The sequence below is a fragment of the Oncorhynchus keta genome, chromosome 35 (assembly GCF_023373465.1).
Source record: "Oncorhynchus keta strain PuntledgeMale-10-30-2019 chromosome 35, Oket_V2, whole genome shotgun sequence".
Classification (NCBI taxonomy): domain Eukaryota; kingdom Metazoa; phylum Chordata; class Actinopteri; order Salmoniformes; family Salmonidae; genus Oncorhynchus; species Oncorhynchus keta.
In genome coordinates, this window is record NC_068455.1 from 28,657,095 (window position 1) to 28,675,712 (window position 18,618).

Sequence of the window (18,618 nt, forward strand, 5' to 3'; positions counted from 1 at the left end):
AGCAGAAGCACCGTGTGCCTGTCCCCCATGGTGCAGGTGAGCGTGGAGGACTGTTCTAAGGAGAAGAGGACCACAGACTCCCCATCAAAAGAAAGCCCCCAACAGCCTCTACAGAGGAGGCCACGCTATGCAACCCCCACCACCTCCCTGGAGCTGCCTGACCGGTCAGAGCACCCTGGCCTGGAGAGCCCCATGACTCTTAGCTTACAACAGAAGAGGGACCTGCTGAGGAAGACCCCTGCTGTCCCTGACACCTCCCTGGATGACTTTGTGCATCCTGAGGACTTGAAGGCAGGGGTGGGTCTGGGGACCAGTCCCTCTGGCAGGATGATCTTCCTGGACATCCCTGAGGACACAGTTGAACCCCTCACCTCTCTGGAGGGGAACAACAACGACGAAGAGGAATATTATGAAGAAGATGATGAGGACCTTGATGACAGTGACTTTAAACCCGATGATGATGAGAACGGCGAGGCAGAGTTTAAGATCCAGATAGTTCCCCGGCAACGCAAGCAGAGGAAGATAGCTGTGAGCGCCATCCAGAGAGAGTACCTAGACATCTCCTTCAACACCCTGGACAAGCTGGGTGAGCAGCCCACTAACACAGGTAAGAGAGACCAGGGTCCGGGCAGACAGGAGCCTAAGTCCAGAGAGAGGGGTCCCTCTGCATGGACTTACAGCTGCTGTATCCTTTTTCTGTGCCCCTGAGATAAGTATGCTGACTTCATGCACAATGTTCCTTTGGATGTATGCGTGTTTCAGTGATGACATCTCTAAGGTTTGAGGGGGCTTATGAGATATGATTGATAAAAAACTTTCTACAAAAGTGTCTGCTTAGAATTGCAGAACCACATGAACAAAATATAAATTGTCTAGGCACATATCCATGCTACCTCAAATCTTTAGTCAACTGGTCACCATTGCTGTTTCCTGTCCTGTGGCTTTGTCTCTCCCTTTTCCCATTCCAACCCATCCATGGTAAACTTCTGAAAAGCCTACTGTAAAAGAAAGTCTGAGAAACCGAGCGCCTTCAAATTACTGCAACACACTTTCCATAAATAGCTGTCCATATAAGAACTAGTAATAGCCTAAATGAGAAATGTATTTTTTTACTAAATAGTACATCAATAAACCACATCTTCATTTTCGATTGCTCTTTCACTAGGACTCAATGTATACTTGCAGTTAATTACTTGTAGCTCAACACTACATTTGTATTGGCGTTGGGTGTCTGCAGCATCCCATGCGCTAACCAGTTGTCTACATGTGAGGTAAGGAGGAGGCTGAGATGCTGAAGCAGCCACTATTCCGCACCATCACTCACCCACATTGCCTTGCAGATCACAAAGTTCTGTCTACCCTGGAAAAGCCACGGGAATCCGCCTCAGCCCCCACCCTTGAAGCTGCTATCCCAGAAACAAGCAACCGCTCTTCAGTATCAAGTAGGATCCAAATACTTCCACATTGTCATGTGTTTAAATCACCCCAAAAAACAGGTGTGGACATTACACCAGGAACTTTACACTGTTCAGACATTTGGCCTTGACTTTTAAAGGTGTAAAATACTTTTTTTGTAGTGTTTTTCTCTGCCTTTTGTTTAATAAAACACCAGTGCAGTTTTTTCATGGTTATTTTATTTTTCTGATCAATAGATCAGGATTCTACCAATCCGACTATATATAAATTAATGAATATACGCAACTAAGCCATTAAATCATTTCATTTTTATATTTACCTCTGTGAGTGTCTTCTACCCCCCATTTTCCTGACAGTTGCTTTAAAGGGCAATTCCACCACTTTTCAACCGCATATTCATCATCTCCAGCACCAAATTAGTGTCTACATTATGTGACCGACCGGTTCGATTTGGTCTTATGTTGCAAAATTTGAAATGGTGTTTTTTTTTTTTACATTAGATAAAAGTAGAGACTCAGAGCTAGAAAATGGTATATCATACACTGCAGTTGAGGAACAATGGGAAAGTAATTCTGCTCTGAAAGTTGATAAACTTGTTACCCCACTTTTGAGAAAATGGCCCTTGAATGTTTTGGTATCTTCTTTGTCTACACCCATTCAGCATCGTTCACAGCTTTAGCCCCACCCATCTCTTTAATGATTCACATGTGAGGCTATGTGTTAAACAACCAAAGATTTCAAGACTAAAGGCTGGTTTATACTACGGGTGTGTTAAAAATTGGCAGTCTGTAAATTCAGAGTGTTCCACTCTCGGAGCATTCAGATTGCAGACAGGACACTCTGGACAAAAAGTAGGGTTGATCCGAGCGTTCTGACCTAACAACAGCAGTCAAGCACTCAAGCTAACTGGCTGACTTTGACTAGCTACTTCCAGACACCAATGAGAGAACAGCTCACTCTAACCATTTTACTCGCCCTTGCAGAGCTAGTTAGGCTGTTATGTTATCCAGAGCGTTGGTGACTGCAACTGTGCTGCTGGCTAGAATTTAATTACATTTTTTTGCCAACGTTTACTAACACCGGCCATATTCAACGGGTGTTGAGCGTTCATAAATGTGTCAGTTATTCTGTGCTTTGGCACACCCAGACGAAAGTTCTCTGAAATTGGCATAGGTTGCCAGAGCGAATTTATCAGCTGCCAGCGACAGATGTCGCAGTGACATCATAAACATTTTATTGAAATAGGTATTTGCATAGTGGAGTCTTTTGTTTAGACATGTAGCTAGCTAACTAAACAATGAACCATAATCCCAACTCATAACGTTACTACCCTACAGTACACTTTAACTTGAAATGAAAATGACTTTCTGACAAAATGAGAAACATGTAATATCTGAAACTGTAGCTAGCTGGACTCTCTTACCCATATATATGGATGGAAGCTTCTCCCTCTCTGTCACGGATGCCATGGTTGCCCTTAGTTTGAAGATGTAATCCAGAGACAGGTGTTTTATACAACAGCCTTCTGTGTGTTCTTTTTTCGACACCTTCTGCATATTTACAATCAAACGCTCTAATTCCACTGATTTCAAAACTCGGTCCTCCAGAAAATGGAGAGCACTTATGCAGTTCTACTATGTGATATCTTTAAAAAAAGCTGCGTTAGAAAGGATTACCTACACATACTGACCAGCTCATATTATAGACATGTAGTGTGCTACATGCAGACCAATCCAAACTCATCTCTCAGCATGTCCAGCCCCTCATTATCTTAGCCAATCAGTGTTGAGCTACAAAGTTGCTGACATGTTTTATTAAAATGTTTTCACCCCAATTTCATGGTATCCAATTGGTAGTAGTTACAGTCTTGTCTCATCGCTGCAACTCCCGTACGGGCTCAGGAGAGGCCAAGGTCGAGAGCCATGCATCCTCCGTAACACAAGTCAACCAAGCCACTCTGCCCATCCAACCCGGAAGCCAGCCGCACATATGTGTCGGAGGAAACACCGTGCACCTGGTGACCGTGTGAGGACTCGAACCCAGAATCTCTAGTGGCACAGCTAGCACTGCGATGCAATGCCTTAGACCACTGTGCCACTCGGGAGGCTGCTGACTTTTCCCATGGCTAAACCAACTAGGCTCGTAATTTAACAATTTTATTTGTATTTACAAATGGCATACAAGTTTGTTATTAAGGCACATGACAGGTCACATGTTCCAGTAGGCATTTCTGTCCCAAAAAAGTTTATGTTCAAATGGTGCTCCAGTGAAGTAGTAACATGCGACACACGCCTAGTTTCCTGAAAAGAGTCACATGTGAAACAGCATATTTCTATGATCAGTGGTTAAAAATATAAGAAGAAAGATCCTAAAAAAATGATTCTCTGTGACATCACAGGGTAGAATTAAAAGTAAAAAACAGGGATTTTCAAAACCTGCAATGAGTTTCTAGCACAAGGTAGAAATGCACCGTTGTCACATATGTTGGCACTGGCATTGTGCTGGAGATAATGAAAATGAGGTTGAAAAGTGATGGAGTTGCCCTTTAAGTGAACCAGACATTGAAATTAAAATAGTGGCGATAGATGAAAAGTACCAGGCAGCTCAGTTCTTTGGGTGTGTGTTTGTCGCACCCCCAGCTCAGTACCGTCAGGCAAAGCGAGGCTCGTTGGGAGCTCTAACCATGAGCCAGCTGATGAAGAGACAGCTGGAGCACCAGTCCAGTGCCCCTCACAACATCAGCACCTGGGAGACAGGTTAGTCACTGCTAACTATCTCTGGTCCACCTCTCCAGAGGGAAAAACATCTAAACCGATTTTTAATGATTGGGTTTGACTGTGCTGATTTTAGTGTTTATCTCTACAGGCCCCACCAAGACCAGCCTCCTATCTGCCCCCAGTACAGTCAGCATGTTTGTGCCTGCCCCTGAGGAGTTCATTGATGACCAGCCCACCACCATGACTGACAGGTGAGAGAACCTACCGCCAACCACCAACACTGACTGGTGTGTCATTCAGGATCGCAGACACTGTGTACATGAATGGTTATTCAGTGTTATTAATGATAATACTGTGTGGTCACTCAGGTGTCGTGACTGTGGTGCGGTGCTAGAGGAGTATGATGAGGAGACCCTGGGCCTGGCAGTGGTGGTGCTCTCCATGTTCATCCACCTCAGCCCCGACCAGGCCGCTCCACTGCTGCTGGACATCATGCAGTCTGTGGGCAGGTCTGGCAACTACAGCAGCTCCTGCACCAACCCTATTATACTTCGACATACACAAACCTGATTGTTCAGTAACATTTTTGCACACTCTCTGTCATGTCTCCGATGTTAAATTCAGATTTGTGTCTTTCAGGCTGGCGTCTAGTGCTAATTTCTCTGGGCAAGCTGAGAGGTATGACACATCACAACCAGACATACTAAGTATATTATTATATTGTGTGTGCTAAACTCAGGTGTAGTGTGGATGCTGATGATTTGTTGACACTGGCTGTATTTTTGTACACAAATGAGAATATATGCCAACATGAGGTGCAGACGTTCTGTCTGTTGATGTTTCTGTTGGTGTAGCATGCTGATCCCTGGCAACGCAGCAGGTGTGGCTAAGCAGTTCCTCCGCTGTGTGTTCCATCAGCTGGCCCCCAATGGCATCCTGCCCCAGCTCTTCCAGAGCAACATTAAAGGTCTACTCATACACACCACAACATGTCTGCTGTTAGGAGCAGCTCTCTGAGGGATATGGTTGGATCCTTACCATCATTCTTTTCTGTGCATTTTCAGATGGAGGTTTTCTGAGAACATTGGCCTTTTCCCTGATTGATTTTAATGAACTGAGTTCTGTGGCTGCACTGAACCAGCTACTGGAGGTGGGACGTTTTCCTGCTTAGTGAAATGCTTAAAGCTCAGCACTTGGCTGAAGGTTCTATGCAGTGTGTGTTTGTGTATGGGCTTTTTATTTTTAACTTTTATTTTATTTTGTCATTATTTTCTTAACTCTATTTTCTTAAAAATGCATTGTTGGATACGGGCTTGTAAGTAAGCATTTCAAGGTCTACACCTGTTGTTTTCAGCAAATGTGACAAATAACATTTGATTTGATTCAATCGCTAACACAGAAGATCAGCGTTACAACGCGATTGACATTAAAAGCATTTTTTTTTCGCATTCATAGTAAATGCTGCATATGTCGACTCTATCGGAAATTACCTTTACATTTCAATCGCGCAACAACGCACATCTTCCAGAGTTTTAATTGAATCGAGCCCTCTGTCTTGAGTCTCAAGAAAAATCTTCACTTTCATCATGTATCCAGCAGGAGGAGCTCTTGTATAAATTGACAAGACTAACACTGCTGTTTGGATAGCGTGATACTAAAGCAGATAATGAGTACTGCTGAAGAGCATGCCTCTGCATGGTTATTCCCAATATTTACTCTGCACTATTAACTTGGTTTGTTTTATTTAGCAATCTTACACTGTTCAAATGTTAAAGCAATAGCACTTATGATAGTCTATCTCACTTCACTCCTTTGGCTCATAACAATCAATAGTCCAAACCACGTTTAGAATATATTTTTAAACAAAATTGTTACAGCTGGTAAGGGCTCTACGGCAATAAATTGTAACCCTGTTATCATTTATGCCACTGTCCTCAGGGTCTGAACAACAAGAAGAGTCTACCAGCAGGGGGCACCATGCTGCACTGCCTGGAGAACATCGCCACCTTCATGGAGGCCCTGCCCATGGACTCCCCCAGCAACCTGTGGACCACCATCTGCAATCAGTTCCAGACCTTCCTCACTAAACTACCCTCTGTACTGCCTCTGAAGGTACTGGACCTCGCTCTGCATATAGGCTGCATTGATTGTTTAAAAATGTTTTTTGATCAATATTGAGCTATAGCCTTATGAAAAATGTGATGACATCTCTCTCAGTGTCCCCTGGACTCCAGTTTGAGGATCATCATTTGCCTGTTGAAGATCCCCACCACAAGTGCAACCCGGGTGAGTCTGTCTGTGTTTTCTTGATATACATTAGGACTACTAACCAAATGGTGAGGTCAGTCTTCATTTGAGTGTCATAAGTAACCCTATCCCAGGCCCTGAGCAGGTTATGATTGGTTACATTCTGATTGGTTACATTCACTCTGCTACCATCCGGCAAACGTTACCTGAGCATTGGCTCTCGGACCAACAGGCTCCGAAACACATTCTACCACCAAACCATAAGATTCCGAAATAGTTAACTAATGGCTACCCAGACTACCTTGAACTGACTCAATGAACACTCACAAGACTATATATACACACCATACACACACACTAGACTGACACACTAAACCCACACACATTCACAACATTACGTACACACACACACGCACGCACGCACGCACGCACGCACGCACGCACGCACGCACGCACGCACGCACGCACACACACACACACACACACACACACACACACACACACACACACACACACACACGCGCACACACAAACACACACATAACACAAACACGCATGCGGATACCGACACAACACACACACCTCTGTTCTTTATTTTACTATTATTATTATTATCTATCCTGATGCCTAGTCACTTTACCCTGCATTCATGTACACATAGTATCTACCTCATATCCTTCCACATTGATCTGGTATTGGTACTGCCTGTATATACTGTAGCTCCATTGAGCATTTTATTATTCGTGCTAATATTTTTCTTTTTATTATGATCAATGTCTCTCTGATTTTTTAACTCTGCATCATTGGGAAGGGCTCGTCAGCAACAATTGCATGGTTAAGTCTACAACAAATAACCTTTTGATTTGATTTGAGATCTTGTTCAGTGGTCAGTGAACAGCTCACTCACATTGACTGTCATTTGCATGACTGAACCCAGAAGTCTTACTCATTTAGAATAAGCAGAAAAAATAACAAAACCACTGGTGTGGTAAGATCCCCTCACCCACCCACCAGACATAGACCCTTAACTCCCTCTCTTCCTCTTCTTCCTCAGAGCTTACTGGAGCCCTTCTCCAAACTGCTGAGCTTTGTCATCCAGTATGGAGTGTTCAGCCTCTCTTACCTGGTGGAGCTGTGTGGCCTCTGCTACAAAGCCTTCAATAAGGTAAGATATGTACAGGTTAGCTTACATTTGATATTAGTATATTTGTTTATTATGTACAAATGTAGGATCTTAATTTGATCACATTTGTTGCTTTATTGTACCTTTTTCCATTTTAACTGAGAGCTGCACTATCTTCCTCTACGGGCCCCTCGACCTCTCCTTTGTCCTTGCTCTCGACCTTTTACTTGGTCTATTTTTACAATAAGCAACTCAGAAGTGACCTCTTTTATGCATGAATAAGGACTGATTGCTGATTGAACAATTGTGCAAAGAATTTTTGCACACATGCAGAAGAGGTTCACATTCATGGGAGTAATTTGTATCAGCTCTGACCAAATGTTTACATTTTGTTTGGCACGATTTACTCAACTAACTTGCGCATTTTGTAGAAAGTTGTGTTTACTGTTTTGTAAAAACGTGCTTAGCATTTGCATTGTGTGTGAAAGCAATGAGAAATGACTGTTTTGCAAAAAATAAAGCTGTTGTGCTCATCAGGTTATGATGGAAAGCAAGTGGACCCCAGTTTCATTAAAAGTGTCTTAGCAATCGAGAAAAACTGTAAAATTATTTGTCGCAGCGATTTTCCTTCATGAAAAATGTATAAATCCCTACACAAAATGTACATTATAATCCACATAATAATTCACATTTCCTGTTGCTGCAGGATTATTTTCCTGCTGTAGCAAACTGTCTTAAATTAAGATCCTTAATCTGTAGCAATGCATTTATCTCACGTGAAAGGCCCAATTAGAAAAGTGATACAGAAATATAACTTTCCCAAATTGTTAAATATAAAACCATGTCTGCAGACCTTTGTATACAGTAGTTCTTGGTTGTAATACTTATCCCCAGCCTCTCCCGCTAGACAGCAAGGTGGCTGTGTGTCACAGATGATTAAGTAGGCAATCAGCCAGTATTGATTTACATGATTAATTTGGGCTCTGGGCTGAGGACGTATGGTGTGTATCTGAGGGCAATCCTCCCTCTGTTAGAGCTGGGGCATTGGCTGTCTCCTGCTGCAGGAATGATGGATCCTCCCCCTGCTACTGCTGTCACAGCACCATGCTTTATGTCTCCAGCTCTATTGATTTCCTCTAGCCTTTTAAATCCCTGCTATATAACATCCGTTTCTCAATATGCAAGTCAACATGACTGATAATGTCTATTTAACTGTTTCCTGTGCAGTTAGTCTTATGAGGTGAGCTTTCTCAAATACAAGTTTAAGGAGGATTTTTCATTGGGTTATTGTAGACATATGAATGTTTGGGAAGTTATGTTTTATCACTAATGCACTGTACATTGAACATTTTAACAAATGTGACCCCAAATCAACTGTACTGTATGTATTGTAATGAGAAGGCAATCATTTATTTTGTAATATGCACTATATATACAAAAGTATGTGGACACCCCATGCAATCTCCATAGACAAACAATGGCAGTAGAATGGCCTTACTGAAGAGCTCAGTGACTTTCAACATGGCACTATCACAGGATGTCACCTTTGCAGCAAGTCAGTTCATCAAATTTCTGCCCTGCAAGAGCTTCCCCGGTCAAATGTAAGTGCTGTTATTGTGAAGTGGAAACGTCTAGGAGCAAGCACAAGCTCTCAGAACGGGACCGCCGAGTGCTGATGCGTATACCGTGTAAAGATCTACTGTCCTAGGTTGCAACACTCACTACCGAGCTCCAAACTGTCTCTGGAAGCAACGTCAACATAACAACAACTGTTCATCGGGAGCTTCATGAAATGGGTTTCCTGTTTCAGCATGACAATGTGCACAAAGCAAGGTCCATACAGAAATTGTTTGTCTAGATCAGTGTAGAATAACTTTACTGGCCTGTACAGAGCCCTGACCTTAACCCCATCTAACACCTTTGGGATTAATTGTTAAGCCAACTGCAAGCCAGATCTAATCGCCCAACATTTTTTTTTTTGAACCTTTATTTAACTAGGCAAGTCATTAAGAACAACTTCTTATTTTCAATGATGGTCTAGGAACAGTGGGTTTACTGCCTTGTTCAGGGGCAGAACAACATATTTTTACCTTGTCAGCTCAGGGATTCGATCTTGCAACCTTCCGGTTACTAGTCCATTGCTCTAACCACTAGGCTACCTGCCGTGCCTGACCTCACTAATGCTCTTGTGGCTGAATGGAAGGAAGTCCCCGCAGCAATGTTCCAACATCTAGTGGAATGCCTTCCCAGAATGCCCATGATTTTGGAGTGAGATGTTCAACAAGCAGGTGTCCACATACTTTTGTAGTGTAGTGTATGAACCAATATATACCACTACCAACGTGTATAATAAGGTGATAATAAGGTAATTACTGTATGCTATGCCATAAGTATACTATAGAGAGAGAGAGGATGACAGTCTAGTTGGTAAACAGGCTGCAGGCAGAGCTTTGTATTGAGTGGATGATTTAACAGAGAGCAGTGGCTTCTCAGGCTGACAGGCTCATTCATCTGAACTGGATCTCTGGGAGAGACGAGATCTAGACTGGGTGCCGTGCTAATCAGCTCCTCTGTCTCTCTGTCTTTATTCAGAACACATACAGCCTTTATACTCCAGTACACACAGGCAACACTGTATGAGCACTGGAGAGGCAGAGAGATATAGTGCACAATCCTGTAATATTAAATAAGACAACCACTCGGCAAACCTTCTTCCCCCAGTATGCCTAAGAGTTTATCTCACATGGTTCCTCTAAAATTAATTACAACATTTGTACACAGTGGTTTTCTATATTCTCTCTCCACTATCCTTATTTCCTCTATCCTGAGCTATTTGGTGTGTTTTGTTTGTCCAGGAGCGAGATAAGTTCTATATGTCTCGTATTGTGGTGCTGGAGCTTCTACAGGCTCTGAAGTTCAAGTCTCCTCTACCCGATACTAACCTGCTACTGCTGGTCCAGGTAAACAGTTGTACAATCAGAACTACTTGTGGAAAAGACTTTAACTCCAAAGTACCTAAGATTGCATATTTATTCATGTTAACTGCATCCGTGTATGTTGTCAGTTTGTTTGCTCAGATATTGGTACGAGGCTAGCAGAGTCTACTGTTCTCTCAAAGCACATGATCTCATCTCTTCCAGGGGTAAGAGAGTACATCATACATTACATTGGTTCTATGGGTCCCTTTATGATGACCTAATGAAACCAAATGAGATACAGATATTGTCCTTTTGATTGTTGCGCTATTCTCTCTATCTTTTTCAGTGCACGACAGCAGCAATGGAATGCATGAGGCAATACATCAGTGAACTTCTAGACTTCATAGCAGATATGCACACGCTGACCAAACTAAAAGTGAGTTTCCTCCTCATTCACCTGTCTTACATAAGTCTCACCTCTAGCCATCTCGTCATGTGGGTGGGTGCTTATATTTGTCCTATTTCATACATGTACAAGTGTGTATTATACGCAGGTGTGAATTGGAAAAATGTTTGCGTATCCCAACTCTCCCTGAGACACCACACCTTGAGAGTGGTGTCACTGCCAGGCCCTAGTCATGTGACCTATCCTGTGATCATGTGACACTCTCCAGAGCCATATGAAGGCGTGTTGTCAGCCACTGCACGAGGACACGTTCGGAGGGAACCTGAAAGTGGGCCTGGCACAGGTAGCTGCCATGGAGATCAGCAAAGGCAATCACCGTGACAACAAGGCAGTGATCCGTTATCTGCCCTGGCTCTACCATCCCCCGTCCGCCATGCAGCAGGGGTGAGAGGCACAGACAGTCACATCGCAGATGTCACTTTCAGTGATCTCACTATGAATAACCATGAAGATAGAATTATATGTCACAAATGGTATAGCAGACTTGACCAGTTAGATTTCTGTAGTTTTTAGTGGAATGCTATCAGTAGAAGTGCTTCTATACGCCATTACAATACATTGGGAGTCTAATAAGACTGTAATGTATGCTCAAAAAGTGTTTAAACTCTGTCCTCTCCCTAGACCTAAGGAGTTCATTGAGTGTGTGTCCCACATCCGCCAGCTGTCCTGGCTGCTCCTGGGCTCCCTGACCCACTATGCCCTGCACCAGGGCTCCACCTCCTGTATGCCCATCCCCCTGGACGCTGGCTCACACATCGCTGACCACCTCATCGTCATCCTCATCGGCTTCCCTGAACAATCCAAGGTCTGGACAATGTCTAAATGTTATATGCATAAATGTTGAAGTAAATGCTACGTAAACATATGAAGATTTTTATTTGTCCTCCCTCAACTGAAGTCTAGGATGAGATAAAGACCAAAGTGTCACTGACCTCTCTCTTCTTTCCATCCTCTGTCTGCAGACGTCAGTGCTGCACATGTGCTCCCTGTTCCATGCCTTCATGTTTGCCCAGCTGTGGACCATTTATTGTGAGCAGTCGGCGGCCACTCCGGCCCTGCAGAACCAGAATCAGACAGAGTTCTCCTCCAACGCCATTCTGACCGGCCTGGAGTTCTGGAGCCGCGTCACACCCAGCATCTTGCAGCTCATGGCCCACAACAAAGTGGTGAGGAAGATCCACACACTTATCTCTCTGTCAGCTACAAGAGGGTGTGGGATGGAAATAGGATGTGCATGGAGATATGTGCATGGAGATATGTGCAGTTGAATATGAAATGTAAAGCCAGGCTATTGTCACCTCGGCAAACTACTACCCAGATTTTGGTAGTTGTAAATGTGGCAGAGGAGTTGGCTAAAGCACAAACAGATCCTTGCTGTGTCTGACAGGACATTGCTGTTATGTAAGCCCAATCGGAAATAACCTTTAAAGCATTGTCCAAATACACAGTCAGATTGAATCCTGACCTAAGAATCTGCATTACCATGATATATTTTGATTCATATTTGGAAGCGGGGTGATCATAAATCATGTTCTGATCCCTTGCAGTAATACAAATGTGTTATTTCTAACTTTCCAAGATGGTGGAGATGGTGTGTCTACATGTCATTAGCCTGATGGAGGCTTTACAAGAATGCAACTCAACTATCTTTGTGAAGGTAAGAGGGGCATTTACCTACAATTTCCCCTAACATTTGATTTTACACTTTATTTTGCCTCTTCATGTTGCTTTCTATTTCAACTCAAAATTCCCCTCTTCTCTCCATCAGTTAATACCTATGTGGTTGCCCATGATTCAATCTAACCTAAAGGTAAGAGTTAAATTGCAATTCAAATAGGATTTGTATTATGTTTATATATAGATATAGATGCTCAAATTTTCTTCAGAACAAAAAACTCTCACCCTGTCCCATGCAGCACCTGTCTGCAGGTCTACAGCTGCGGCTGCAGGCCATCCAGAACAGAGTGAACCACCAGTGTGTGCAGGGCCAGGCGGCTGGGGCCCTGCCCTTCGCCCTGCGCAAGTGGCTGCAGTGCACACAGTTCAAGATGGCCCAGGTGGAAATCCAGTCATCCGAGGCTGCCTCACAGTTCTACCCCATGTGACCTGCCCACCTCTCACTATGGGAGATCCTCCAAGACCCAGTCATCCTCAGGACCAGCATGCATCTGTCTGCTGCCTGCCTGACCATAAATATCAGGAAGTCGACTCCTGCATAAACAGACTCTCACCGTCTTAAGACACTGCTTCGGATGTAATCATCTTCAGCACCTTCTACACTTTGTATATCTATACTATTCTTTGGTGCAATGATAGGATAGGTGAGTACAGGTTGGGCAGGTGTGCAGATGGAGGGGGATCACAGTTCTGTAGATAGCAGGTTAGATGTCCAACATGCTGTATGCTGCATCAGAGGTCAGAACAGACAGAGAGAATATATAGCAGCAGATGATAGTCTGGATGAGGAATGCTGAAGCTCAGACTTGTTCACTTGGTGATGCTCATGGTCTATATCGATATGTTCAGTTGCTTGGTTGCAAGCCTGATAAAAATAATAAAATCAAGACACATTTTCTAAATATTGTTGTCACTGTCATTTCTACAGAGGACAGTTAAAGTGCACAAAGTGTGATATGATTGCACATCTGCACAGTAACTACTACAGTATATCTTCCCTAAGGTTTATGGGAAAACTAAATGACTGCAAGAGGATCTGTTAAACCCAAAGACTGTATAGGAACCACCCATATCCTAGCTCAGAAGAAACCATTAGCAATCATACTATATATCTTATCAGTAAATCCAATTAAGACTTTAGGGCTCCTGTCTCACCTCTTCCTCTGCTCAGTTCCAACAGGTTGCCTCTCGCCATCAGAGCCCAGATCGATGAGACACAATGTGGGTTGCAGTAGCAACAAAAGCAGCAGCGCTGTAACTCGATCAGGATGAAACCAAACAGGGGAGGTAAACAAGACAAGCTTGTCCATGTTGACCGCCCCCTGTAGAGCCTAGCCATCATTTTCCACTGACATGGACCAAATACAGTTACCTCTGGTCTAATGTGGTTTGTCATGATAAAGCATTGTTGTGGAATCTAATGACATTATGGAAAGGGCACTTGTCAGGGAACGCCACGCCACATGAGAGCTGGGCTACCGTATATTTAAATCAAAGCTTGATCTCACTCACTTTTTTTCTCTACATTGTTTCCCCTTTATTTTTAAGTTGAATTAAAAAGCTATTTAATGCCATGGTTGTCGGACACAAAATGAAAACAAGCAGGGCAGAATTAGATGAGTCCTGTAGAATGTATCATATTTCATAACTTCTCTATGCCTGCACTTTGTAAAGGGATCCTCTATGAGAGGCGTGTGTCAAATGAGTCACCAGCTTTGAGTGCTGTCTGATCACACACACACACACACACACACACACACACACACACACACACACACACACACACACACACACACACACACACACACACACACACACACACACACACACACACACACACACACACACACACACACACACACACACACACACACACACACACACACACGTGACTCCATCAATCTCTGTGCTTGGCTCAACAAATAGCCTCTCTGCAACAGTGTTCCTATGTGTGTGTGTGTTTAATCAAGTGATATCCCCTTGCACCGGGGCTGCATCTGCCAGCCGTTGCCACTGTCATGATCGTTTGAACTTGCAGCTCTTTTTTAAAGAATCTCTTATTAGCAGCTGCTTATCTAATCAATGTCCCAAAGGTACCCAGCACTCTCCCTGCCCCGGCCTGCCTGCTGGCCTCCCTCCTCCTGGAGGACCATATGGGAGCACTGACCTGATGAGCAGGCAGTTGGAGATCTAGTGGGTAATTAATGCTGACCAAGGGCTCTCAGGCAGAGAGTGTCCCCAGAGCAAGCAGCCCTAGATTGCGAAGGTTAGCTTTGAGACACACTTAGCAGCATGAATTTTCTCTGATATAAAGGGTAGCCTGTTTACTGCTCAACAGCAAACAGTTCAGCCTTGAGCTAACAGCCACAAATAAGAGACACACAGAAACACTCATTGGATGTCTAATAACAATTCAAAATTGGGTGGTTTGAGCCCTGAATGCTGATTGGCTAACAGTCGTATCAGACTGTATACCACAGGTATGACAAAACATTTATTTTTACTGCTCTAATTACGTTGGTAACCAGTTTATAATAGCAATAAGGCACCTCTGGGGTTTGTGGTATATGGCCAATAAACCACAGCTAAGGGCTGTATCCAGGTACTCTGTGTTTCGTCGTACATAAGAGCATCCCTTAGCCTTGGTATATTGGCCATATACCACACCCCCTCGTGCCTTATTGCTTAAGTATATACTCATATATAACCAATAGTGCAAGTGTCCTCTGATTGGTCATAATCAGTCAATAGCACATAAGAAGCCTAAACTCTTGTAATGATAGAAATGATCTAAGACCACAATCGCTATATTACTGTCAAGAATGGATCGAATTTGCAGCTAAACAAATAACAAGGTGATTATTTTCCCATTTACCCTGTTGGAATACATTGTCTTTTATCTGGGAAAGCCACACAGAGCTGTTTGAGATAGAGAGGATCTCTGGCCTTCCTCTTCGGGCCTGTCAGATCCTTTTTATTACAGAGCAACTCAGAGTGCCCTGGCTGGACAATGCATGAATGTTTAAATTGCCCAGAGTGTCCCATGGCATTATCATCAAGTGGCACATCTAAAGCAGGAGAAGGCAGACTAGTGTATGGTCTCTCATTCCCAGTCCTCCCTCCCTCTCTACATGGCTCAGCTTGGACCCTACTGGATTTCTCCCCCTCTGAAGTGGTTGTGTTTCTAAGGGTCTCCCCTTTTAAAGGAGGAACATTCTCAAGAATATGGACTTATTGATTCCTTGATGACCTACCAGAGCCCATAGCTTTCCCCAATTCTATTATCTATTGACAACCTTCATGAGGAGAGTACATGTTCCCAGATTGTATGATTTGGGTTTGTCTGTTGCTCTATTCCCCCATGTGTCACAATGACCAGAGTGGTAGCAGAGCAGAAGTGGCTGACCAGTCCTATGTACATAATGTAGTTTGTGTACAGGGATTGGGCCGTGCCAAGACCCTGACATCAAAAGAACCCCAGTGGCCCACAAGTTATCCTGTTTGCATGACCGAGCCCCAGGGAGATGGCCGTGTTTGATAGCTGTTCATTAAAAATGAACGGTGTGAGACAGACTGAGAACACGTCCTGCGCCCAGGGGGAGGAGCCCAGAAGAAGACCAGCACAGAGCTCTCTGAGACACGGAGAGGAGAGGCACCATGGGTACAGGCTAAAAAAACATTAACAAACACTGGCTTTATCAATGTTGTACTGTACGCCATTCAATTCAAAACCATGTTCTAATTATGTCTCTCCTTTTGATGCTTATGTGATAAGACTATAGGCCTGTCTTTCTGTTCACCTTTATTTACAACTGAAAAAGTCAGCAATTAAATCAACTGAATGCACATTATCGATGTATACATAGGACTCTATGTATCCTTTTGGTATATAATGCATCATTTGTAAAATAACTTTCATTGCCAAATATACATGAATGGCTTGCTCCATAAACATGATAACATTGATTTAATTCTAATTGGTAGCACATTGTTTCTACTATGTATAAACATGTTTTCTGTTACACTGTACATGTTATTAACAGTCCAGAAGGCAGATATTTTTAAATATCAATATTTACATTCATGCATCCAAGGTTATTTCCCTCAATGTACAGTATTAGTGACGTATCTTCAGTTTCTGGGTACATTACCGGTAAGATATGCCAATTCCTATGCATTTCACAATGCAAGGTCTGTGTTTACAAAATTCAACAGTAATGGAACATTTTCAGAGATACTGCCAGCCATACGTGTATTGTGCTCTCTCTCACGCACACAACACGCACTAATATACAAATGAACTGCACCTATGCCAACACGCAGCGTAATAATTGAGTGATGCTTTAAATCAACTGTGGACTGTTTATTGCAGAAGGATGTTGGGGATGCCTGCGAGTGTGAGTGCACTGAGTCACATGTCCCTTTTTGAGGCCATCCTCTCTGCAACTTGATATCCAGATTAGCCTCTGTTTGGAATCCCGTCCTCCACCAATCAGCATGTCAGTCCTGGGATCATGTGCACTGTTTCTATAGTGATGGGTTCTCTCCTTGCTGGGAGGTGGAACAATTAAGACTGTAAAAATCACATCAGAACACGGCAAAGGGCTTCCCATTGTCCCCCACTACCTCCCCCTGACTGTCTAACCAGTGAGATGTGACAGCACAAAATGTAATACCATGTTAGTCTTGTGAGAAAGAATTGAGGGGTAGAATAAGCTGCTAAAAGCACAGTCAGAAAACACACATTCACAAACTCGCATCACAGAAATCCCCATCATATTCACTGAAGTCGCATCGCAGGGGAACACAGAAATCCCCATCATATTCGCTGAAGTCGCATCGCAGGGGAACACAGAAATCCCCATCATATTCGCTGAAGTCGCATCGCAGGGGAACACAGAAATCCCCATCATATTCACTGAAGTCGCATCGCAGGGGAACACAGAAATCCCCATCATATTCACTGAAGTCGCAGGGGAACACAGAAATCCCCATCATAAAGTCGCAGGGGAACACAAGTCGCAGGGGAACACAGAAATCCCATCATCAGGGGAACACAGAAATCCCCATCATATTCGCTGAAGTCGCAGGGGAACACAGAAATCCCCATCATAAAGTCGCAGGGGAACACAAGTCGCAGGGGAACACAGAAATCCCCATCATATTCACTGAAGTCGCAGGGGAACACAGAAATCCCCATCATATTCACTGAAGTCGCAGGGGAACACAGAAATCCCCATCATATTCACTGAAGTCGCAGGGGAACACAGAAATCCCCATCATATTCACTGAAGTCGCAGGGGAACACAGAAATCCCCATCATATTCGCTGAAGTCGCAGGGGAACACAGAAATCCCCATCATAAAGTCGCAGGGGAACACAAGTCGCAGGGGAACACAGAAATCCCCATCATATTCACTGAAGTCGCAGGGGAACACAGAAATCCCCATCATATTCGCTGAAGTCGCAGGGGAACACAGAAATCCCCATCATAAAGTCGCAGGGGAACACAAGTCGCAGGGGAACACAGAAATCCCCATCATATTCACTGAAGTCGCATCGCAGGGGAACACAGAAATCCCCATCATATTCGCTGAAGTCGCAGGGGAACACAGAAATCCCCATCATATTCGCTGAAGTCGCAGGGGAACACAGAAATCCCCATCATATTCGCTGAAGTCGCAGGGAACACAGAAATCCCCATCATATTCGCTGAAGGGGAACACAGAAATCCCCCCATCATATTCACTGAAGAAATCCCCATCATATTCGCAGGGGAACACAGAAATCCCCATCATATTCGCTGAAGTCGCATCGCAGGGGAACACAGAAATCCCCATCATATTCGCTGAAGTCGCATCGCAGGGGAACACAGAAATCCCCATCATATTCGCTGAAGTCGCATCGCAGGGGAACACAGAAATCCCCATCATATTCGCTGAAGTCGCAGGGGAACACAGAAATCCCCATCATATTCACTGAAGTCGCATCGCAGGGGAACACAGAAATCCCCATCATATTCGCTGAAGTCGCATCGCAGGGGAACACAGAAAT

The 18,618-nt window shown here is 43.8% G+C and overlaps 1 protein-coding gene across 7 annotated transcripts in view; it reads left to right on the forward strand.

The window, feature by feature from the left end:
• LOC118369081 (protein unc-79 homolog) overlaps positions 1–13,483 on the forward strand; it is a 49,349-nt gene extending 35,866 nt beyond the window's left edge. For 5 of the 7 annotated variants that reach the window (XM_052496833.1, XM_052496836.1, XM_052496837.1 and 2 more), the window contains 20 exons: positions 3–607; positions 1,341–1,442; positions 4,056–4,172; positions 4,282–4,384; positions 4,502–4,642; positions 4,773–4,811; positions 4,988–5,100; positions 5,198–5,283; positions 6,072–6,245; positions 6,351–6,419; positions 7,435–7,545; positions 10,359–10,463; positions 10,568–10,645; positions 10,768–10,857; positions 11,096–11,271; positions 11,509–11,692; positions 11,850–12,053; positions 12,467–12,544; positions 12,656–12,697; positions 12,804–13,482. In XM_052496833.1, coding sequence (XP_052352793.1) covers positions 3–607; positions 1,341–1,442; positions 4,056–4,172; positions 4,282–4,384; positions 4,502–4,642; positions 4,773–4,811; positions 4,988–5,100; positions 5,198–5,283; positions 6,072–6,245; positions 6,351–6,419; positions 7,435–7,545; positions 10,359–10,463; positions 10,568–10,645; positions 10,768–10,857; positions 11,096–11,271; positions 11,509–11,692; positions 11,850–12,053; positions 12,467–12,544; positions 12,656–12,697; positions 12,804–12,992 — 2,806 coding nt within the window. In that variant the 3' untranslated portion in view covers positions 12,993–13,482. Of the gene's footprint in view, positions 1–2; positions 608–1,340; positions 1,443–4,055; positions 4,173–4,281; positions 4,385–4,501; positions 4,643–4,772; positions 4,812–4,987; positions 5,101–5,197; positions 5,284–6,071; positions 6,246–6,350; positions 6,420–7,434; positions 7,546–10,358; positions 10,464–10,567; positions 10,646–10,767; positions 10,858–11,095; positions 11,272–11,508; positions 11,693–11,849; positions 12,054–12,466; positions 12,545–12,655; positions 12,698–12,803 lie in introns of all 7 variants that reach the window. The other 2 variants (XM_052496834.1, XM_052496835.1) reach the window with 2 other exon arrangements.
• Positions 13,484–18,618: the final 5,135 nt, after the last annotated feature.